Source organism: Vombatus ursinus, unplaced genomic scaffold (assembly GCF_900497805.2).
Source record: "Vombatus ursinus unplaced genomic scaffold, bare-nosed wombat genome assembly UNPS02010320.1, whole genome shotgun sequence".
Taxonomy (NCBI): Eukaryota; Metazoa; Chordata; class Mammalia; order Diprotodontia; family Vombatidae; genus Vombatus; species Vombatus ursinus.
In genome coordinates this window covers 4,982,721-5,007,609 of record NW_020950098.1, presented here as the reverse complement: position 1 = coordinate 5,007,609, position 24,889 = coordinate 4,982,721, and the positions used below count along the sequence as shown (strand labels likewise).

The 24,889-nt window shown below is 37.1% G+C and overlaps 1 protein-coding gene across 2 annotated transcripts in view; it reads left to right on the top strand.

Moving 5' to 3' along the window:
* TBC1D30 (TBC1 domain family member 30) overlaps positions 1-24,889 on the top strand; it is a 118,030-nt gene that overhangs the window by 63,573 nt on the left and 29,568 nt on the right. For both annotated transcript variants that reach the window (XM_027854195.1, XM_027854196.1), the window contains exons 3-8: positions 4,009-4,070; positions 4,726-4,791; positions 7,256-7,381; positions 11,605-11,790; positions 16,490-16,658; positions 18,623-18,791. In XM_027854195.1, the coding sequence (XP_027709996.1) occupies positions 4,009-4,070; positions 4,726-4,791; positions 7,256-7,381; positions 11,605-11,790; positions 16,490-16,658; positions 18,623-18,791 (778 nt within the window). The remainder of the gene's footprint in view (positions 1-4,008; positions 4,071-4,725; positions 4,792-7,255; positions 7,382-11,604; positions 11,791-16,489; positions 16,659-18,622; positions 18,792-24,889) is intronic.

The following is a 24,889-nucleotide window of genomic DNA, read 5'->3' as shown; positions in this document are numbered from 1 at the left end:
CTGGGGGAGGGAAGGTGCAGGGCTTGGCCACAGGCGGGGTGGGGGACAGTGCACAAAGGCCTGGACAGGAGTGGCTGTCTAGCCCATCCACCAGCCTCATGAGTGAGAAAGATGGGTGCCTGACTGGGCCACTGTTTCTGGTCATGCTCTTCCCTGAATGTTGGGCACAGGAATGGGCTGGGTTTCCGCCTCCTTTACCTCCTCTCTTTCCCCTACCTGATAACCCTGGGCTAGGCACATTTGGTCTCAGTGTAGGTGACAAGGAAGACTGTTGGTTTGTTGCTAAGCTTAGAAACCCGAGCCCCTACTTTGCTCCTTCTGCTTCACAAATACCTGGAGTCCCGAGGGGCAGGAGTTCGGGGTCCAGGCAGCTTGGGGGAAGAAAGAGTGAGGGAGATTTAGGCACTGGTTTGGTGCTACGGGACAGGTAGGAAGAGAATCTTTGGGAAAAAGACGGGAGTATTTCCCTAAGGCTTCCAGCTATGTGAGTGCCTGATCAGACTAGTCTGTCTTCTCCTCCCATTCAGGGGACTGGTCTATATGGGCAGGAGGTCCTTTGTAAGGGGTCTTGGGAAGCTCAACAGGAGTTGCAGAGTTATTCTGGCTACATCCCTACTAAGCCCTTTCCCCAAGCTGGGTGTGTATGTAAACAATGTGCATACAATACATGCTTCCTGGAGATATACAATTCAGGGTGGCAGAGCTCCTCCTTCTTTAGAACATCCAACCTACCCTGGGCTAAGCTCATGGTAGGCTGTGGGTGGCTGGTGGACACCAGAAGGTGAATTTCAAATCACCTGCCCCTGGAGCCTAGCCTCATTAAGCTGTCGTTCCTTGAAACACACCAGTATGTATGTCTCTCCAGAATCTCAGAGAATCCTTGCTTGAGGGCACTTTCGTAGTTGTGGACATACTGTTAACCCCAACACCAGATACGGAGTGGTGTAAACTATATGTCTGAATTACAGTGATGGAGGAAGAGCTCTTTCCAAACCTCGTGGTTTCTTTGTTTCTCTTTCCAAGCGTGTGGGTGTGTGAATGTTCCCATATTTATTTATTTATTTTAAAAACTTTCTTCTTTCATTAAAGGTAAATATTTTGTTTTTTCTCAGGAAGAAACAGCAGAGACTACCAGGTGAAACACAAATCTTTTCTCTTCTAGGAGGGGGGAATAAAGTCGAAAATGACCTGATTTCAGCACCTGGTGCAGACTGTGAACTGTAGCTTCTCAGCTAAACCCTCTCTGACCCATTTTTTTTTTTTTTTGGCATGGGAGAAAACTGTTTGGGCTTTAATTGTAGTGATTCCTATTCCCCGCTTGATTTCAGTGTAAAAAGGAAATAAACTTTTTTTTTCTGGCAAAAGTACATCTATCTAGCAATGCCCCTGTCTTCTCCAAAATATTAAGGACAACATATGTCAGTGGTTCCAAAAGGGAACCTGTGTCTCAATGGAGTTAGTAAGAGGAGCAATTTGAGACTTGTATTTCTTCATCTTCATAATAAGCTGGGTGAATGACTAGAGCAACACGTCTCCATTCAGCACCTAGGGTTTGGACAGCACCAAACATTGTGCCTTAGAATTCTATTTGAGAAGGATTTTGGGAAGACTGGTTATCCATGCCTTAGGCAGAATCAAATTCTAGCCATTCATAATAGATGAGAAGCCACCCAACTAAAACTACATTTTAAAAGAAGAACAACTTTTTAAAGACGAAAATTTCATAATCTCCTTCAGTATAGTACTCGCTGAATCCTTCAGAACTGATATGTAAGCATAGAAACATACTTTTTTTAGAGCTGGAAAGTACCTGAGTGAGGCCACTCAGTACAGTTCTCTCATTTTATAGATGTGATATAAGAGATGTTGAATGTGATTCCCAGAGACACATAGGCAGTAAAGGGAGGCTGTGTTATATAATAAAAAGAGCATTGACTGTGGAGACAGAGGGCCTGGGTTCAGATATGTTTCTGCCTCTGACCTGACCTCTGTGACGTTGAATAAATTACTGATTTATAATAAAATACTGGGCTTCGGTTTCCTCAGTGTAAAATGACTGGACTAGATGGTCACTGAAGTCCTTTCTACCATGATCTATGATCCTATAAGTGGGGTGTACATGTATGTATGTGTGTGTGTATGTGTTTCTCTAACAGAAGTCTCCTGACCCTAAGCCCAGTGCTCTTTCTCCTTATGTAAAGCAAGACTCCTTAACCTTTTTTGTTTTTGTATCATGGACCTCCTTGGCAATCTGGTGAAGTTTATGGACCCCTTCTCAGAATAATGTTTTTAAATACATAAAATAAAACAAATAGGGTTACAAAGAAGAGTAATTATATTGAAATGCAATTATCAAATTAAAAAAAAAACCCAGGTTAAGAACCTCTACCCTGGCCTATAGGATGACCAGCATAGATGTCTTGAAAAATGAATGTCAATGTAGTCTGTAGTGTTCTACACAAACCACTTGAGATAATCTTAGTGCCAAGTAGAAATTTGAGCTTGATGTAAGGCAAAACTTCTGAACAATCAAAGTATCCAAAAGTGAAATAGTCTTCTTTAGAGGGTAGTTCATTCCCCCTTCTTAGAAGCCTTCAAATAAAGTCTGGATGCTTGTGAGGCATATTATTAGAAAGTATTTTTGTTTGGATGTAGGTTGGATTAAATGGCCTCTCAGATTGCTTCCAGCTCTATGATTCTTTGATTTATATACACAAATACTCCAAGGTTGCAAGGTGGAACCATACTGGACTTGGGATAAATCTGATGTGTTTTTTCCCTTATTATTCGTCTATGTAGATATTCATATCTTTTTTTTTTTGCTTAAGATAGGCCACTGAAGGAGGATCTCCAATAAATCAAGAGAGCCATCCCTAGCCACAAATTACTGAAGCTAATGTGGAAAGTTGTTCCCAAAAATACATGGCAATCAGGAGTTCAGAATTTCAAAATGCCACCGCTTAATTGGTTTTCAATTTGCCAAAATGAACATTGCTGTTAACATTAAATACATACATCAATAGATCTTTTTCCATTTTATCTTCAAATTCCCAAATGGAGTGTCTTTTAAAAACTGATTAAAATGGAGCACTACTAAGTTGTTTGGAAATTGATTTTACATCTAGAAGTAAATGGACTATAAAACAGCCTTCAGATTTGATATTATATTTTAATAAACTTTTCCTTAAGTTATACTTTAGAAATTCATTTCAATCACAATAATACATACTTTAGTATAGGATTTGCATATTTAAAGTTCTAAACAAATATTACAAATTTAACGTCCACACCTTCTTCCATTGTATTATCTCTCTACATAGCCCTTAGTTATAGAAACTGAGGTAGAGTGCTATATCAAAGTTCATCCATCAGCTGAAATTAAAATTCAGTCCTTTGAGCTTTTTACCTGCAACAATTAACTAATTATCTGAAAAAAAAAAAACAAGGCTGTCAATGCAGATTTTTTTTAGCATGTTAGAATAACATGATGTAATGGAACATTTCACAGAGGGGAGGATGGTATCATCACTGCAGCTTTTCACAATTCAGCTAGAATTTGTTCATTTGTTCTTCTAGGCCAGGCTTTAAAAAAATTAAGTTGTTTACTAATGTGAAAATATGTTTAATAGGAATGTATATGTAGAGCCTATATTAGATTGCATGCCATCTTGGGGAGGGAGGTGAGAAGGGAAGGAGAGAAAATTTAAAACTCAAAAGCTTATGGAAGTGAATGTTGAAAACTAAAAATAAATTAATATAAAAAATTATGTTAGTAAAGCCTGTGAATACTGTCCTGTTTTAATCATCAAAATTGTTCTTCTCATTTTTACTTCTAATACCAGGTACCTTCAGTGGGCATTGATGAGAATAATTTAGACAAAAGCGATACCATTACTTGATCATTTGATAATTATTCTGTAGCATGAGTTCAATTTCCATTTGAAATCTTTTCAATGAACTCTGATGTCTCCTTCCATAAATAATATAAAGCATGTATTTTTCTTCTAGGGGTTGACACGAAGTTGAAGTTCACTCTTGAGCCATCTTTAGGTCAAAATGGTTTTCAGCAGGTAATATTGTAAGATATTTGTTTATAAAGTGTTATGATCTTATTTTCAGAGTATCTGAAACTATATGCAGGGACATCTCAAAGTTAGACTATTAGTTGCTACTCACATATACAAGAGTCCTAAATGTCTTGTGCAGTTTCAAGCTCTAATAGTTTCATTGCCTAGAACTGCAGTAAGAATTTTTAGACACTCTGTATGTGTGTATGTATACACACACATCCCAAAATTCAATAGTTTTGAGTATTTGCTCTCTCTCTATGTCTCTGTTTGTCTTTCTCTGTCTCTATCACTCTTTCCATTTTTCTCTGTCTCTGTCTCTCCCTCTGTTTTTCTCTCTGTCTCTTTTTTTCTGTGTTGTTGTTTCTGCCTTTGTCTCTCTCTGTGTATATACATATATGTACCAGCATTTCAGTTTGTCAGTAAAGTTGAAGTGACCAGATGAATATATACATAGCAAATTTTATCTTTATAAATTTTCCTATCTTTATGTTCTTCTTATAAGTGATCAGTTGTAAAATTATTCACTGATAAAACAGAAGAAAATGTATTTTCTTGTATATAACATAAATACACATACATACACACATTGTCTATACACATATATGTTTCTATGGTAGGTCCATTTTGATGTTCTTCTAATCTCCCCTGTTTCTAGTGGTATGATGCTCTCAAGGCTGTAGCCAGACTTTCAACTGGAATACCAAAGGAATGGAGGAGAAAGGTATGAAGAAGATTTAAAAAAATTATCACTATGTTCCTTTTCTTTTTTTCTTTCTTTCTTTCTTTCTCTCTCTCTCTTTTTTTTTTTTGGTTAGGCAATGGGGTTAAGTGACTTGCCCAGGGTCACACAGTCAGTAAGTGTTATGTGTTTGAGGCCTGATTTGAACTCAGGTCCTCCTGAGTCCAGGGCCAGTGCTCTATCCACTGTGCCACCTAGCTGCCCCTTCTATGTTCCTTTTTCAAAGGGGATTTTGAAATTCCTAGGATTTCCAAAAGCAAATTCTAGCTCAGCAGCTTAAGACTTTCTCCCTTATATATCCATGTATATATCCTTATATATAATCTGGGTTCCCATAGAACTGAAAAGGTTCTTTTGTAACCTTTTTAAAAAAAATAAACAAACTCCAAACGAGGTGATTTATTGGGATGGTGCCATAAAATAATAAAACATTTCTCCTATAAACCTGGAACACACCCTCTCACAAATACACACATCATTAGCAGGAAGAATGGACACAAACAAAATACTCTGGCAGTGAGATACACACATGGCCAAGGCAACTTATGCCCCTAGCATGATGTCTTTTGGTATCTTCATTTCGACTCCCAATTGCTAGGGCTAACTCTGAGGGTCTTCACCTCCTACTTTGATTTGATTTTTTTTTTTATTAAAGGGGCCATGCCTTGATTCACTTCTTAAAGAGGCCTATTAACTGAATGGGCATTGCCTGTCTCTAAGTGAGAACCTGAAAAAACCTTCGTTTAAAAGGGGCAGGGTCCCCTATTGCATCCTGAGCCTTCACCAGTTGTCCTGAGGAATATCTGGCCACCGGACCCGGAAGGCTCTGGAGGAGAAAGTGAGGCTAGTGACTTTGCACAACCCTCCCTCACTCAAATCAAAGTCAATTGCAAGTCATGTCATCATTTCCCTGATGTCATGGTCCTCTTTGAGAATGAAGGACAAACACCACCACGACAAGCTAACTTTCTTTTGAGTTTGCAGCTGGCTCTCTTTTCTGCTGCCAGAAGACACACTCTCCAGTTGCTTTAACTAACTCTTTTAGAACATTTTACATTGGTCGATCTATGATCTCGCTGATGTAGTTATTTCTTATACTTGTACAGTCCTCAATCCCATGTTTAGCTTTTATTCCTGTTTGATTCTTTTTCTTGTCCTTCCATAAATCCTCAAAGGGAATCTATACATCATCCTGGAAGCCTTCCTCTAGGTCTTTTAGTATTTTGTGGATACCATTGTAACATTTGGGCTATCCGTTTATTATCCTTCCCTCTCATTATATGACTGGCTTACCGCCTCTTCCAACTTTTAAGATGTCATTCATTGCATTTCTTGTATATGTCATTATTGGTAATTTGTTGTTGCCAGTTCATACTCACCATATGTGGAGCATTAGCTTGTTATAAATTTAACTTTAATACTTAAAATTTGAACATATAGAAGTTTACCATGAAAGGAATAACTGTGAAAATTATATATGGAGAAGAATAAAAATTTCAAGTGCTTAGGTAGTCTAAGGCGGAAAAATCTAGTACTATCGGTCAGCTGTTGATAAAACTTTCTGTCAGGAGATAGTGGTGAGGACAGTGTAGATAAAAGAGTATGGATTTAGAAAGTGAATTCTAGCCCTGGTACTACCTCTAAACTCACTTTGCCCTCTGGACATTGCATACCCACTATCATACTTGGTTTCCTCATCTGTAATGAGGAGCTTGTGATCACTAAGGTTTCTTCCAACCCTGATGTTCTATAATTTTAGTTACATCTATATTATGGTCCAGACATAGAAAACTTTCCACTTGAGTTAGATCTGCTTCTCTGGGAATGAATCCCTAGCATATACTCTGATTCAGTGACACTGGCCTCTTTTGTTGTTCCCCAAACAAGACATTCTGTCTCTGGGCTCCGGGTTTCTCTCTACCTGTCCCGGAGCCTGGAATGCTCTCCTCCCTTATCTTTGTCTACTGACTTTTCTGGCTTCCTTAAAGCCCCAGCTACAGGAAGCCATTCCCAATACTTCTTAATTCTAATGCCTTCCTTCTTTTAATTATTTCCCATTATCCCTACATATAGCTTGTTTGTATATGTTTGTTTGCTTGTTTTCTCCCACATTATATTGTGAGCTCCTTGAGGGCAGAAACTGTCTTTTGTCCCCTTTTGCATCCCCAGAACTTGACACAGGTCCTGGCACATAGTAGGCACTTAATAAGTATTTATTGACTGAATGACTAACCCAAATTTAGATGATTTTTTTAGGGCTAGTAAAACCAAAGGAGGTACCTACATACTTTGAAAGAGTTCTGATAATAATGCAGGTTTCAAGTTATATCTCACCTCCCTAAGTAGGGTAAACAAAATGAAGAATCGAGTAGAAAGTTCTTGTGTGATATTCAGGAGTAAAAGTAGAAACTGCATGTTTTACTTGGATATATTGCATTTTTCCTAGGTTTGGTTGACCTTGGCAGACCACTACTTGCACAGTATAGCCATTGATTGGGATAAAACCATGCGCTTCACTTTTAATGAAAGAAGTAACCCTGATGATGATTCCATGGGAATTCAGATAGTAAAGGTAATTGCCCTAAAAAACATACAGTGAACTGTCCTAATGGCAGTGGTAAAATAGATGACTGAACCCTTTGCCTGAACAGATTTGATGACTTAGTGGGTGAATGCCTCATGAATTGCTCCTTTATTCCTGTGTAGCCTAAAAATTTCTTTGTTGCCAGCATTTCTTATGTAAAACACTGTCTATACCTAGTCTTTGAAAATGCTACCGTTAATAAGTCCTTATGGATTATCACCAACTTACAGTGAAATTATTTTCTTTCTGGAGAGGAGGATGGGTTGTTTGACAATCCTTTATCTCCACAATGTGTTCACCAAGTAAATTTTTGACTGATTGTGAAATCCAGCATTGGAAGTTTCAAAAGAGAGTTACTTTAAAGTGAAGTGGCTTTCATTAGATTATTTTTGCTTTTAAAAAGTTTGAAGTATGCTAATAAGGTTATTGAATAGGATATTAGGCTTAAATGGTCTAAGATAGATGTTTAGGCAACTATATTTGTCTGGCTGAGTTAGCCTAGTTAACTATAGTTAGCATAGTAAGGTGCTAATACAGCCAAGGTCATTGGTTGTATTTTGGTTGGACCAATTAACTTTAGATTTACTTCAATGTTCCCCTGGTTACCTTTGCTGGAAAAAGAAAGATAATTGATTCCCAGGAGCTGGGAAGCAATGTGGGGGACAGGAAGGACCAGTTAGAAGGGTATGGTTGAGTAGATCAACACAAATCCAACTACATATTCAATACTGAAAAAAAAATTCAAGTAATATTTTCTTCAGGAGCTGTTAGGTGGATCAAAGGATAGAATGCTGAGCTTGGAGTCAGGAAGATGTGAGTTCAAATGTGACTTCGGACACTTACCAGCTATATGACCCTGAACAAGTCACTTAGCCCTGTTTACCTCAGTTTTTTCATCTCTGAAATGAACTGGAGAAGGAAATGGCAAATTACTCCAATATTTTTGCCAAGAAAACCCTAAATGGGGTCATGAAGAATCAGACATGACTGAAATGACTGAACCACAACAAGTATTTTCTTCTGATAATGGGCGGGCCAAACGCATAATCTTTACATATGAAGGGCAGCAACTAAAACTGTAAGAATTAGGTAATCTTTGAATTCAAGGTTATGTTGGAATTAATATTAATGTTTTTGTTGGGGTCTTTTGGCTCTAGAAGTTGAATATAGCTTTGATACACATACACACACATACACGTATGTATATGCTTTCTCATAAGTAGGCAGTAACAGTGGAAATAAATCTACCACTCTCTGACTTATATTTGTTGGCACACTTACATCCAGAGGAATATTTGTTCTGTGCCAGACAGAATCCTAAATTAATCATTGATGACATTTACATTGAATTGTGTGATTTAAAAAGAACCATATACATTATGCATGATTCAACTGTGCTTTGAAGCTAGAAAGCTTGCAGGACAGAGATAAGCTGCTTTCTTTTTGCTTGACTTATAAGTTAAAATATTACTCATTTTACAAAAGAATTTTGGTGTTAGAATGTATGCATAAAACTGTCTCAGTTCCTAAATAATATCATGAAAACACACTCTCTACATAGTAACAATCATAAATATTACCTTTATTAAAATAAATTAAAAATAAAATGTGAAGCAAATATTTCTTCCATCTATGCTCAAATGATAATGAATATAATGCCTTTTTCTCTCCAAGAGGGTACCTAACATGAAGACTCTATTTTTCATCCTCTTCTTATGGTCTTTTAGAACAATTGCTTATTTGGAGGACTGGTACTTAACTTTAGTCTAAATTTAGTAGAATGGAAAAAATTTTAATATCCATCCTATCCAAAAAATTTGTCTGAAGCATAGCGGTAAAAGCATACAGATCCATATCTATATAAAAAACTACCAATGCTGCATTCAGCCTGGCTATTCTCATTTTATGGCCCTTGTTCAGGAAGCAACAACTCCTGTAAAGTTGGGACTTAACATCCTAGCCTTTACCACCACCACCACTACCACCACCAGGGCCATCACCAGCCAGCCAACTTCCAGTAATGGACAAATAATCCAAAGACCCCTAGTCATAGCAATACTCTACAGATCTTTGGCTGGCCCTATTTCCAGCCCAGTCCTCACAGCCATTATTTAAGGGAGCAACTCTTGTGAATGCTGACCTGGCAACTGCCTCTGTAAATGCTGCTGGTCCCACCAATCAATCAACAAAGATTTTTTCAGTGTCTGTTATATGCCAGACATTGCCAGACAAGAAAGAAAAGTTCTTACCCTCAAAGTCCTTGGCCCTGTCTCATGCTTCAACATTAGAAACAGATAGGGTTTTATGTACGTTACTATCTGCTTTGCTACTGGACTGTCAGGCCCACTGGGCCTTTCTGTTTGACTTGCAACCTAAGCCTTCTACATTTTGTTATCTTTTTCTGTTAGAATATAAACTCCTTGATGGCATGGCATCATGTTGGTTTTCTGTTTGCATATCTAGTATTTAGCAAAGTGCTTTGCACTTACTAAGTGCCTGACAAATGCTTTTTAATTCATTCATTCATTCATTTATTTATTCTTCCAACACTTATAATAGTAATACTGAAGGGAAGGGGCCAGAAGCTTAAAGGCCATTTGAGTTGGGACACAACAGAGGAGAGGGAAGCCAATTCTGGTATAGTTTGGGCCTGAAACCATAGGAATCTCATCCACTGCCTGCCTGAGCAGCAGTCAGGGACAGTGTTAGCCTCCATAGATCACTGTGAAAGAACTCAGAATGATGTAGTACATGCCTCTGAACATTCAGAGTCCCAGCAGGAGACAGAGACAGCTTGGTTCTATCCTATTTCTGCTGTTGCTGAGTTAAGATCAGGGTCTGAAGCAGATATGCTTCAGGTAAATTTAAAAAATAAAAAACAGTCATGATCTTAGACAAACTAGCAGTAAAAATATATATCTTGTATTTAAGAGAAAATACATTATTGCTTAAAGGCATCATGAATAATTAAATAGTATCAATATTTAATAAACATAAACCAAATGGCATACCATTTATGTATTTGGAAGAAAACTTAATCAAATTAAAGGAAGAAATAGACAGTAAAATTATTGCAGATATCAGTGTGCCTTATTCAGAATAAGACAAATTCAACAACAACAACAAGAAACAAGTGAATAGAATTTTAGAATAGTTGTTTATGATAATTGATGTTTATGGTAATTAATAAATGGGAACATAAAGATGTATGCATATTTTATATCTGTTTATAGCACTTTTATAAAAACTGACCTGATTCTAGGATATGAAATCCCCATAAACAACTGTAGAAAAGCAGAAATGTTAAATACCTCCTTTACTGACATTCCAACAAAACTAAAATTATAATCAGGAAAGGGCATTTAAAGAGAAGATTCAAGCTTAAGGGAAGACTAAATGCTTTAATACTAAAGATGGTGTGGGTCAAGGAATAAATCATAGAAAGAGAAGATAATTCCATCAAAAAAAATGATGCACCCAATATGTAAATTTGATTTGCTTGAATATTCTTATTGGTTCCAAGGAGGCCTTTTATTTGATGGTGATGGAAACAGAGGCAGAGAGAAGAATAATGGGAGGATAATGATAGTGGTAGCCAAGCCCCCTCCAAAAAAAAATCCCAAATCAGAAGAAAAGAGCATCAATGAATAATTTAAAAAAAGTAAACAAGAGGAAAAGGAGGTTCAGAAGGCGACATAGCTAAGTAGGACAGTGTAGCTACTACCATTTAAATTTATTACATAGTTAAAAATAAAACCAAGCTATTCCTGAGTCATGATTTTATATTCAATTTCCTAGTTCTGTTCTTTGTAATGGAAATGTTCATATTTGTTAAGACCAATCAAATTCAAAAGATTTTTTCAAATTAAGGAAAAAAATCAATTATAATGTGTAAAAGTTTATATATAAATACATACTCCAAAAGAAATTAGGTTATACCTGAATGAAATCAAACTGTAAAAGTGGAATAGAGACCACAGTAATGTCAAGGGTTTTTTTTGGGGGGGGTCATAAAGTATCTATCTGTCTGTCTGTCTATCTATCCATCTCATTGCTGAAATCCTGCTAAATGTGGAAGTAGCTGGCCACAGTTTGGTAGCTTGGTAAATATTTTGGCAGACTAATAGCTTTTGGAGAAACTATCTGTAAGATTATGTTAAATTGTCTGCCTTGTTCTCTCCCTTCCAACCTTTCCCTCCCCCACCTTTTAGGATCTTCACCGAACAGGCTGCAGCTCGTACTGTGGCCAGGAGGCAGAACAAGACCGAGTGGTGTTAAAGAGAGTTCTGCTGGCCTATGCCCGATGGAACAAGTCTGTTGGATACTGCCAAGGCTTTAACATCCTGGCTGCGCTTATTCTAGAAGTGATGGAAGGCAATGAAGGAGATGCACTGAAAGTGAGTCTCTCTACCTGTGGGGAAATCCATCCTTGAGAGAATGGAGCAGTAGTATGTGACAAAATCTGGTTGGATTTCCTAGAACCTTTGGTGTAATTTTTTTTTTCTTTTTGGATGGGATGGAGGGGTTGAACTTGCCTAGGAAAAAAGCTTGGAAGTGAATGTCTATGTACAGAAGAAACGTTTTGTAATTTTTTTTAGTTATTGAAAACCAAATGTTGCATTTGTTTGAGAGAATGCTGAGAAGATTTTGAGCAGTTTTTTGGTCACAGTGTAGAAGTAGCTCTAGCAATTTGGGTGTATTGATGTTGTTAGTAACTCGTTGGCAGTGCAGTTTGTTCATGAAAAGTGAAACACTTCAGAGGTAGAGATGGCAGCTGCCTGGTTTATTTATTTGTTCATTCATTCATTCAATCATTGATTCATCTGCTTATTTATATTCTCGTGGGTTTGCTAATGAATGGTCAAATCTTTCAAACTTTTTCTGATTTTGACATTTGTTTTTTATGAAATGAGGGATGCTTACTCAAAAAGTAGTCACTGGGAATAATAGTCTTAGATGGAAACCAATAGCCGAGTGATATTTTCAATTATGAATGAATATTATGTGTAAGGTTACCACATATTCCTGCTAGCACCATGCGTGTCATATTGGTGTTAACAATTGACTGCCTAACATTTAGATTTATATTCAGGTTACATGAGTAAAACATATTGTTTTGTCTGATCATTTAAGGAAAGAACTTTGAAGTAATTTCCTTCACTTATTAAAAAAAAATGGAACAGTAACAAGTCAGATATCTGAGTTTAAAACATTTTAATTTAGCAGTTATGCTTATTCAGATCCTCTTTTGTTTATCAGCGTTATATTTTTGTTTATCAATGGGTATATTTCTGTGCCTGCAGAATGAGAGCTACTCATTTTAAGGGTTAGGAGAGATTTAGAACAATGCAAAATAGGATGCCTGAGGGTGAGAGGGAGCAGAACATAAGTTGCAATGGAAACAAAATAAGAAAGTGTGTTTCAATCAGAGGTGTGCTGGGGTTTACTCAAATTGCAAGGGATTGTTAAATTTTTTTTTTTGGAAGGCAATTGGGGTTAAGTGGCTTGCCAGGGTCACACAGCTAGTAAGTGTCAAGTGTTTGATCTGAGACTGGATTTGAACTCAGGTCCTCCTGACTTCAGGGCTGGTGCTCTATCCACTGCGCCACCTAGGTGCCCCTGATTGTTAAGTTTTCAGTGTGACCATTTATACCTTGGAAATCTGCAAACTCTACAAGCTGGGCCTTGACTTACTGTTTTGTTGATTATCTACGGGTGATGGAAAGAATGTTAATAATACAGATTAAACTTAAGAGTGTGTCGTGAGTGTGTGTGTGTGTGTGTTTTCTCAGAGAATCAGTTGTTGAACCAACACATTCCTGGTTCCAATCATTTTATGAAATATTATCCGTGTTATGCTATTCAGTAGCCTGGTGCAGGTGGGAACTTAGAATAAAGTCAGAGCACCTGGCTTCATAGACTGCTTATGAGCTCTTGCGAAAATCACTTAACTTCTCCGGACGTAGTTTGCTTATCTGTAAAAAGTGTAGGTTGGCCTAGATGACCTTGAAGGTTCCTTACAGTTTTAAACTTGGGGTTCTATGATTTGAAGACCCAAACTCACATATGTAGAGATGAACTAGATAAATTTGAGAAACTGAGTATATTTTTACTTTTTTCTCTCAAAGGAAATACATGACATATACTGAGAGAAAATGTTCTAAGTCCTTAGGTCTGTATGGACCTTGTGACCAGAGATTTAATATACAGTTTGGAAATTATTCTTGCAAAAAGACTTCTGAGGAAAAAAAGTGGATGCATATAGGTTGTTTTTTTTTTTTTTAGCAAGTGCTAATTTGCCTTTAAAATGTATATTTATCTTCTTATAGCAGTTGCCAGGTAAAGGTAAGTTTATTGGATGAGTACCAACTTAATTTTTTTTCAGCTGCTGGTGCAAGATTTCAGCTTTGTGTTACTGTTTATTTTTGGCATAACTGCTAGGAACAATTGGGGTCAATTTCCTTTGTGAAAATCTTTATTTAACATTGATACCATAGTTCATATATTAAGACTTTCTGGTTCAGTGTGACAATAAGTGTGCCAACCAAGTATTGTACTTCTAAAGTTATCATCATATTCTCCCTTAAGATATCTAAGTAAGAAATTCCATTTTATTATAAGAATGAGGAGAATCAAGTTGGTAAACCAAACAACGCCTTGAATTTATATATATATTATATATATATCTTATAGATAAATAACTGTATGTGTATATATACACCATATATAATAAATATACACACATACAGATGTGTGTACATATATATATGTTTTGACGTGTGAATCATTGGTATAAGGAATTCTTCATAATGAAACTCTCTCTAGCAGTGCAACCGAGCACTTCCTCTGAGACTGAAGTCATGTAGAGTCTCTAAGTGCTCTGTGACTGAAGTGCCCTGTCCAAGGTCACACAGCTAGTACGTGTTACAGGGAGGTGAACTTGAATCCAGGTCTTCCTGTCTACCAAGAGTAAATCTAAAACCATCCAGACCCAGCAGTTAGCATGGAAGTTGCTGTTTAGAAGGAAAAAAGACTGAAAGGCACTGTAATATAATAAATTTAATTGGACTTGAAACCAGGAAGTTGTTCAGTTGTTTCAGTTGTGTTTGACTCTTCGTGACCCCATTTAGGGTTTTCTTGGCAGAGATAATGGAGTGGTTTGCCATTTCCTTCTTCAGCTCATTTTACAAATGAGGAAATGGAATCAGACAGGGTTAAGTGAATTGCCCAGGATCACACAGCTAGTCTGAGGCCAGATTTGAATTCAGGAAAATGAGTCTTCCTGAACCCAGGGAGACCACCTCTGACACTTAGTAGTTGTATGACCCTGGCAATTATTTAACCTATCTAAGTTTCAGTTTACTCATCTATAAAATGCAGGGATTGGACTAGATTATCTTTAAGGTCCATTCAGCTCTAAATTGATGATTCTGTAAGTTCCATGTGTTCAAAAGTTTTTGTAATGTTCAGGGATGATGCTAGTCAAAGTTTATCTATATCACCCAGTGGCTTCCCTGGAGTCCCATCAACTGGGACTTGTACTCTTATCCTGGTACCTTCACATCCCTCCTCCCAGCCTAGAGCCTAAATTCTCTGCAGGAGGATCCCATTTAGGTTGGTTTTCCTCCAAGTCATCTCAGGCTTCAGTCCAGCTTTTCACCACCATGTATCCTTCACTGAAATTACTCTTCCTTTATTTCAAGTCACTAGGGACAGTTGCCCTTGTCTCTTACAAGGGGACAATAACTTTCTATAATGGCTTAATCTATTCTAGTGGAAAATGCTAAAGAAGAGACCTTTTCAAGGTCTGTTTTTTTTTTTTTCAGCCAAAGACAAAGTTTATTAAAGATCCATCATATTGGCCAGACTCTTAAGGAATCTAAGCATTTGTATTGCTAATGCAAGTGGGCCAGATTTTAAAAATCTGAGCATTGGCTAGATTATAAGAATCTGAGCCTGTTTTCCTATTTCCAAGGACATATGTTCATTTTAGCAGTGCCTTCATTATACTTTGCCACTCCTCTTTCCTATTTGTCATATTAAAAATAATCACTTCAATGGTGAGAATTTAGTCTCTTGGCAAGTTGGTGTTTCTGTTTATCTTTGGTTATTATTTATTTTAAGGGAAAACAGAATTGTATGAAGCCTTATGTATCATAATAGATGGATTCACTTCAGCTTTAGACACTTATGAGGTGTGTGGCAGTTCCTCTGACTCTGTTTCCTTATCTGTACATACCTGTATAATTTTCAAAGGTTGTGAGGATTAAGTGAGATAATAAATGGAAAACTCCTTGCAACTCCCCCTTTTTTCCAAAAACACTATGTGTTTATATTTAATGAATCATAATGTATAGGCAAGTGCAAAGGAGACAATAAGTGACAGAAAAGGCAAAATTATAGGGTACTGAGGGTTTTTGCTAGGACTTGCTAGAAATTGCTTATATCTTACCAAATATGATGGAGAGTGTTTCAAAAGAAGTTAAAGTTGAAATCGCTCATGTGAGAAGTCTGTATCTTGTCTTGATGAAGTTCAGATAAAAAAAAAAGATATTCAGAAGGGGATCGACTAAGCTTGATAAACACCAAATTGGTTGGTAACAAAGATGAAATCCCATTTCAAACCACAGTGGAAGGGAAATAGTTATGCACAGTGGTACTAAAATCCAGAGTCCCTTGTAGTTGGGTGAGTAAATCTTGAAACCTATTTTGGGGGATAGTATCAGAAAAAACAGCTTTCTGCAAGGGCTACTGAGAGAGGAACACGTGGTCGTTTCTTTTAGTCAAAGTGGAGCAGAGTGTTTTATAAATTGTAGCTAATTTTTATGTGCGTTCAGATTCAGTGGCCTGTATAAAGAGCTGAGAGAGCAGCACATTAGTTTGATTTTAATTATCTGGATAATTATGTTTGTGTTTGGTTATTGTATATGTAAATCACTTCTGGAAAATGTGGAGCATTTGGAATTGAAGTATCGTCCACAAAGGGATACATGACTTTGGCTAGCGGTGCCATTGCAACTGGAATATTTTCATTTCCTCTGAGCAGGAAGAGATGCTAGGATGTCTGATAATCAAGTTCTTTTTATTTTTCTTCAGATCATGATTTACCTCATTGATAAGGTACTTCCAGAAAGCTACTTTGTTAATAATCTTCGGGCATTGTCTGTGGATATGGCAGTCTTCAGAGATCTCTTGAGAATGAAACTTCCTGAATTATCTCAGCACCTGGATACTCTTCAGAGAGCTTCAAACAGGGAAGGAGGAGGTAAAGGCCAAGACCGTCCCCAGATGTCTTGTCCCTCTGATTATATTGGCCAAGTCCATTACAACAATTGCCCTTATATGGGCCTTTTGGGTCTGTGTGTACAGATGTCACCCCAACTTCAAATTATCCTGTATTTGTTATTCTGTCTATATGTTGTATTCCCCAGTAGAGTGTAAATTCCTTGACGGGAGGTACTATTTTTATTTTTGCCTCTGTATGTCTAATGCTTAGTGCAATCCCTAGCACGTAGTAGGCACTTAACAAGAATGTTGTTTATTGAATTTTAAATAGTAAACTCACAAATGGAGAGGAGATGCTGGGGAAGAATAAATGCAACACATCTTCAGTGTTAAAAAAAAAAAAAAAGAACAACTCAGCAAACCTGAGAAATAATGGTGTCATTGGCTTCATCCTTTCAATGATATATCTATTAAATTCATCTTTTATTAATTGTGAAACTTTTTGGTGTCCAAATTGACACCAAACTTAGAGTAGCTCTTATTCATTTTCATTCAGTATGAATTGCTGTTTTGTATGGGAAGCAGGTAGGTGGCTCAGTGGATACAGCTCTGGGTCAGGAAGACCTGAGTTCAAATCTGGCCTCAGACACCTACTAGCTGTGTGACCCTGGGAAAGTCACTTAACCACTGTTTGCCTTAATAAAAAAAGGCTTAATAAAAATAAAGACTTAGCTATTAGAGATCTTAGCTTGAAAAGGCCAAAGTCCCCCACTGCATCCTGGGCCATCTGTGGTTGTCCGTATCTGGCCACTGGATCCAGATGGCTCCAGAGGTGAAAGTGAGGCTGGTGACTTTGCACAACCCTCCCTCACTTAAATCCAATTCACTTGCGTGTCATGGCATCACCTCCCTGATGTCATGGTCTTCTTTGAGAATGAAAGACAAACAGCAAGTTTACCTTAATCCATTTGAGAAGGAAATGGCAAACCACTCTAGTAACTTTGCCAAGAAAACCCCCTGGACAGTATGGTCCACGTGGTCACAAAGAGTTAGACACAACTGAACAACAAACAACAATATGCTTTTAAAAGCCACAGAGATGTCAAAGAATCTATTTTACGACCAAGTTACAATGGAAATGCCTTGGAATTGAAATACCTCTTTCTCTTGACTGCGGGTATTAATTAATAATATATTTATTTTTATTTAACTGTGGGTTTTGGCATGAATGTTGGTCTGAGAGAGCCCTTCTGAGTTCTCCCTTAATCAGAAACTAGACAGTTTGTGGAGGAAGACCATCAAGCAAAGATAAATTCTTCCAATTTGAAAATGACCACTATCTAACCTTCACCAACAATCCATGGTTCAAATGCCAACAGCAGAATGAGCTATCTGCCGGGAGAGTTAGCAACTAGCATGTATGTCTCCCCCTCCCCTCAAGTTATTCAACACACAGACAGTACCTCTTCTATGCCTTAGGAAGAGGGTTGGGCTTTTTAAACAATTGTTAACCTCTGCTCATTTTAGAATTATGATTGAAAACAGGATATATAATCTTTAGATTAAAATCTGGAGGAAAATTTAAGAATTAAAAAAAATTCTAAGGTATATATGTGTGTGTGTGTGTGTGTGTACATATATACATAGGTATCTCTCTGTATATTTTCACTAAAAAGTCTTGGTGGTTATTCGGTATCACTGAAACTTTCTCTTCTACGTCATTTGACTCAATTTTCCACTTTGGCTTGGAGGGGAACTGGTAAAAGAAATTTGTTTTTTTAGGCTACAGTTGGGAGAAATTTCATATATAAGGTAGGAGTTTGAACTAGGTCACTTCCACCACTAAAATTATATGATTTCATGATTTCATTTTAGAAATTTGGGAGAAGCAAAAAATTTTTTTTACAACTTTGGAAAGAGATAGAGACGTAGAAAGTACATGTGTGTGAATATTCTTTAAGCCATCAAACCAGAAGAGACTCAATGTAATTTTTCCTCTTCCAGGTGGATATGAGCCCCCACTTACAAATGTCTTCACCATGCAGTGGTTCCTGACCCTCTTTGCCACCTGCCTCCCTAATCATACAGTTTTAAAGATATGGGATTCTGTCTTCTTTGAAGGTTCTGAAATCATACTGAGGGTATCCCTGGCAATCTGGTCAAAATTAGGAGAGTAAGTGATTTTTGTTTAGTTCTGTAATAGGAATTAAGAAATTTAAGACATACTTATGCTATAATTTGTCAATGATAAGTATAGACATGTGAAACACTGAGGAAGGTCTAAGCCTTATTCAGTGGCCTTAGTCTTTTCAGATACAGTCAATTCTTGATTATTCGGGGCTGGTTATATTTTTAATAGATTATTCAAGTCTCTAGGATTCTCCTCTCTCCCAACTAGCTTTTGGTAGAGTCTGATTCTCAAGATTCTGTATTAGATGGTAGTCAGGGGAAAGTAGAGGAGGGGGAACTTTTGGATAAAGTGACATTTTTAGATTAAATGTAAACATATTACTCCTTTGGCAAAGTTTTGATAAGATATAGTTCCTATTTTCATCTGCAAAATGAGGGATTTGGATTAGGAGATCTGTAAGGTTCCTTCCAGCTTTGATATTCTATTCTTTTCCTGTTTTCCATTCTTATATAATCAAGAATTGACATAATATTGAAATTCAAGACTACTATTAAGCTGCATTGAGGAAGAAATAGACTACTGTAGTTAATAATAATTTCTTATGGTGCTGTAATATTCCATTACGTTCATGTACTAAGATTTCTTTAGTCATCTACTTTGTTTCCAGTTCTTTGCTACAACTGGTATCGCTTTGAATATTTTGGTGCATATGGGACTTTTCTTTCTGTCTTTGACTTCTTTGGGGTATGATCTTAACAGTGAGATGTCTGAGTCAAAGGGCATAGAAATTTTAGGTATTTAACAATTTTAATAATAACCAGCATTTATATAGCACTTTAAAGTTTTCAAAGTGCTTTCCACAAATTATTTCATTTGATCCTACCAACAGCTCTGTGAGGTAGGTGCTATCTATCATCATCCCTATTCTGCAGATGAATAAAACAACTTGCTAGGTAAAACGACTTACAGCTTGCTAGTAAGTGTCTCAGGCAGAATTTGAACTCATGTTTTTCCAGCTCCAAGTCCAGTGTTCTCTCCATTTGATTATCTAACTGTCCAAAACATATTTCCACATTGCTTTCCAGAGTAGTTGGACAATTTTATAGCTCTACCTATAGTGTATTAATGTGCCTGTTTTCCTCTAGTATTGATTAGTACCTATCTTTATCATCCTTGCTAATTTACTCAGTGTGAGTTGAAACCTCAGAGTTGTTTTGATTTGCCTATCTCTAATTATTAGTAATTTGAAGCAGTCCTTCATAGGGTAATTAATGGTTTGTCATCTTTATATCTTTCAAGGAATGGCTCTTGGTCTTATATATTTATGTCAGTTCCCTATGTATCTTGGTTATCAGACCTTTATCAGAAATATTTGATGCAAAGATTTCCCTTCCCTTCCCCACCCCATTCACAATTTCCCTAGTTGTCCTGGTTTGCATTAATTGTTTTTGAAAAAACTTTTCAATTTTGGGTAACCAAAATGTTTGATTTCATCTTTTTTGATCACCCCTGTCCCTTGTTTAGTTAAGAATTTTCCCCTTAGGCATAGCTATGAAAGAGATCCAATCTGATTATCTTCCCACTTTATATTCCCACTTGTCCTTTTAATAATAATAAAGAATGGTACTAGACTTTCTAATGCTGCATGTATTACCTGCTTTGTTGGATGTCAGGTAAAGATGGTGAAAAATCTGTCTGAACCCTGCCACTTGAGAATTTCTATTCTGTCATACATACTGTTGGATGTCAGACATGGTTGATATCTTGGTTTTGCTAAATTGCCTAAAATAAGCCTTTTCCCTCACTATATTTGGAACAATTTTTGTGGGGAAGGGGCAAAGAAAATATCAACTACCATCTACCAGTTTCAGCATTTCATGGTGTAAACAGCATTGCACTAGAAATCAGTACACCTGTCATCTAATCTTTCTCCCCCTTCCCTCTGCCCATAGCTGTTGACCTTGCAGAATTTATTTACCTCTTTGTTTCATCTATAAAGAAATAATACATTATGTACCTGAAGGCAGTAGGCAGACCAAATGCTCACTTGAGGTTTCTTCCTTTATGATTTAATTTGTTGTTTTACACTTTTTAAAAAAAGCCAATATTCCTATTGCCTTTGTTTCAAGGTATAACACTTTTTTCAGCTGAATGTTTTTGGCTCACCTGTATGGGATTTAGCAATGGTATTGATTTACTTTTTTAATTTTCTCCTAATAAATACCTCTTTTCCAGTTATGCCTCTCCAGCTAAATGATCCTCAATGAGGCTGAGTAATTTAATACAAGCTAAGCCTCAGAGGTATTTTAATTTGGAATTAGATAACTCTACTATTAACCTCTTAGTCTAATGTATTTTTTCATATTTATTTGGATCATAAGAGAGATAGTGCATTATTTTTTTTTGACTTTTTTTTTTAAGGCAATTGGGGTTCAGTGACCTGCCCAGGCTCACACAGCTAGTAAGTGTCAAGTGTTTGGTCTGAGGTCAGATTTGAACTCAGGTCCTCCTGACTCCAGGGCCGGTGCTCTATCCACCGTGCCACCTAGCTGCCCCTAGATAGTGCATTATTAAGGATAGAAGACCAGTCTTGGAGTCAGAAAGACCTGGGTTCAAATATTATTTTTGATACATACTCCCTATGTGACTCTGAATAAGTCACTTAACCACTCAGGGCCCCTGCCCCACCCCCAACTCCCTAAGTCTATAAATTAGAAAATAGATGCTAATCTATCTTGGTACAGGGAGTTTCCTCTCTGGGAGTTCCCTATACCAATGAAATCTCAAGTCTAAATCCCTGATCTTTCTCCTGACATTATGTGGCCAACAATGGAGCCTGGCTATCCACCTCTTATCCCTTGTTCTCATCATGTACCCACCCCTCTTCTCTTTCTACCTAGCATACAATTCCTTGATGACAGCTCTTAGCCCTGTTTTTGGTGTTCATCATTGGTTGGATGGGCACAAAGAGTGGGCCAGATAGAAATGTAGCTGGGACGCACATGAGGGTTTTTTTAAAAAAATATATATATACCCAGTGCCTAGCCAGGTGCTAGGAATATAGTAAGTACTTAAATACTTTTGAATGACAGACATCCTGATGAACAAACTCTATGGGCTGTCCACCCAATGCACATTATAATTTGGGCAATTGATTCTCCAGCTGCTTCTGGAGTTCTTAACCTGGGATCTGTAAATATAAAATGTAAATATAAAAAAAATCTTGATAACTGTGTTTTGATGTAATTAGCTTCTTTGTAGTTTATTTTATGTAGATAAGAACACTATTCTGAAAAGGGGTCTATTGGCTTCACCAGATTGCCAAAGGGATCCATGGCACAAAAGTAATTAACTGCTGATCTGTTTAGTCTTTGTTGTGTGGATTTTGATTAAACAGCTTCTCTTGGGAGGCGTTGTAATGTCCTGGGGCTTGACATAATCAGCATAATGTCCTATGCAAAGAGAAGCACCTGGAGGGTCTCACTATCCACAGAGGAGCTCCCTCTTTGACTTGGTGAATATACGTCTCCCTGTATTGTGCCTTCCCACGTTTGTTAGAGGAGCATTGAACTGGGCTTTTTTATTGTTACATCTTCCAAGGAATCTTGAATGATTTTGATACTTTGTTGTAAAATTGGCTATAAAGCAGCATTTTATTCTACTAAATCAAATGCTTTTTCTAGGTAATGATAAGCATAATAGGATCCTATATCCTTTATATCTGTCAGTTAATTATGCAATCTATTGTTGAATATTGCTTGTGAAAGCCTGCGTTTCCGCTATTAATAACTTCAGGAAAGATGTCCTTTATTTGTGAAAAGATAAGTCTCGTAAAGATTTTGTATAGACGAGAGAGTAGGGATAAAGATTGGTAGTTATTGATATCCTCTTGGTCACATTTTTTGGTGTTAATAAGGTCTGAGATTTTTTTCCCATGTGTTTGGTATCTGCTCCTCTTGTAGATAACTTGTATATTGGTCTCCCAATGACTTCACAATTATGTTGCCTCCAGGACAGCTCTCTTCTCCGTATGTACTTGATCCAGATCTGGCTGCTTTTCCCCAGTTTTGGTCCCTTTAGTGCCATTTCTGTCTCGTCTGTACTATGATGTTAGGGTCTAACTGTGGTGATTATATTGTCCTTGATGGAAAAAAAAATTAGTTATAATGATTTTTGCAAATATTTTTTATTTTTATTGTTTGCATTCCTCCTCCTTCCATTTTCACCCTTAAACACTCTTGAGATTTCTTTGTTTATTTGAATATCTTGCCAAGCTTTCTTTAAGGTGTGGTTTTATACATCATTGCTTCTCATTTTTTTATAAACAACACTGCTTGTAATTGTTCATCCTCCTTCTTTGTCAGATTGCAGAAATGAGTTTTTTAACCTGATGTTTTTTGGCAGTCATCTCTCTATTTGGCACATAATTCAGATATTTTTCTAAATTGCTTTTGAGACTCTTTTAGTGTCCTTCTTGTAGCAATTCAGTTCCATTGATTAAATTTTTGGATAAAATAACTATAGTGTCAATGTAATTTGTCTAGTTCCTATTTTTAAATTTTCAGTTAATTTCCAATTGCCCAAATAAATATAAATGCAAAATGGTATATAATAAGTGCATTTAAAAAGTATAAATCAAAGTACTTTGTGAAGTCTCAGGTTGGGGGAAGGGAGGTCATTTCTACCTGGTGGGGGAAGGGAACTCAGGGAAGTTTTCGTGGAGAATGTAGCATTTGATTTGGATTTTCGAAGAGTGATAGTAAGGGAGAAACACCCAGGTATCGGAAATAATATGGGCAAAGACAAGAAGGTAGGAAAGTATAGTCCTTATTTAGCAGGCACATAGTAATCTAGTTTAGCTGGTGGGTAGAATTTGTGGGAAGGAATAGATAAGATAAAATTGGAAAGGTAGGGGAGTATGAAGGGTATTGAATACAAGGTAGAGGAATTTGAAGCAAAGAAGAGCCACTAAAGAACTTTGATCAGAAGAATAACATGATTTTATCTAACCGTAAAGAATATGAGTTTGGAAGAAGCATAGATCATAGGTAAATCAGAGAGGGGAGAGGATGAAGGTAGTAGAAAGACCTGCTGGAAGGCTAGTATAATAGTAAAAGATGGTAGCAATGGGAATAGAAAGGAAGGGATAGATTTGAGATATATCATAGAGGTTAGCAGTTTGGAGGTAACTGTCTGAAGTGAGAGAGGAGAAAGGGGTAATGCCAAAGTTTCAAACATGTGAGATTGAGTGAACAGTAATATCATTGGCATAAATGGGTAAAAAAAAGTCAAAAGGAGAAGAGGGACTATTTTGGCCTTGATGAGTTTCAGGTTCTGATTTACGTGGAGGTGGAAGTGTCCTATATAAAGCTGAAAATGTGAGTCTGAGTCTGGGGCTCAGAAGAGAGATCAGGGTTATATACATAGATTTTAGTCTTCAGCTTAGAGGTTGAAGCTCTAGGAGTAAATGATATTTCCAAGGAAGAAAGTATAGAGAAAAGTAAAAAAAGCTTAAGACAGAACCTAGGAAAACACTTCTTATTAAAATACCAGAAAGTAAGAAACCGCCAAAAGGGACAAAAGAAGAAGTTAGGGAGCAAGAAGAATGTGAAATGAAAGGAAGAGAGACTATCAAGCATGAGGGGATTGTTGACCGTGTGAAAGGTCGCAGAGAGTGGGTAAGGAGAGGGAGCTTCAAAGACAACATTTGACATTTAAAGAGATTTTTGGTGACCTTTGAGAGCACAGTCTCAGTAGAATGAGGAGGGGCACAGAAATTAAATAATAAAAGTTTAAGGAGATTTTAAGTGTTAAATTAGTAGAAACACGGACAATTTTATTATTTTTCCCCAAGAAATTTTACAGTGAAGGGGCAACGGTAGTCAGAGGGGTTGGAAGGATCAAAGATAGGCCTTTTTAGTATTGGAAACCTGAAGTGTTTTTAGGGAGATGGAAAGGAAGAAGGATAGAGGAGGAGACTGAAAATATTTTAAAAAGGGGGCATGATTTTTGGAGCAAGTTCTAGAGGAGGAAAGAGAAATGGTATCAGATGCAAGGGATGGGGTTAAAGGCTTTGGATTAGCCTTATTGAGGAGTAAGGTCATCTCTTCCTCTATGACTAGAGGAAAGGAGGAAAAGAA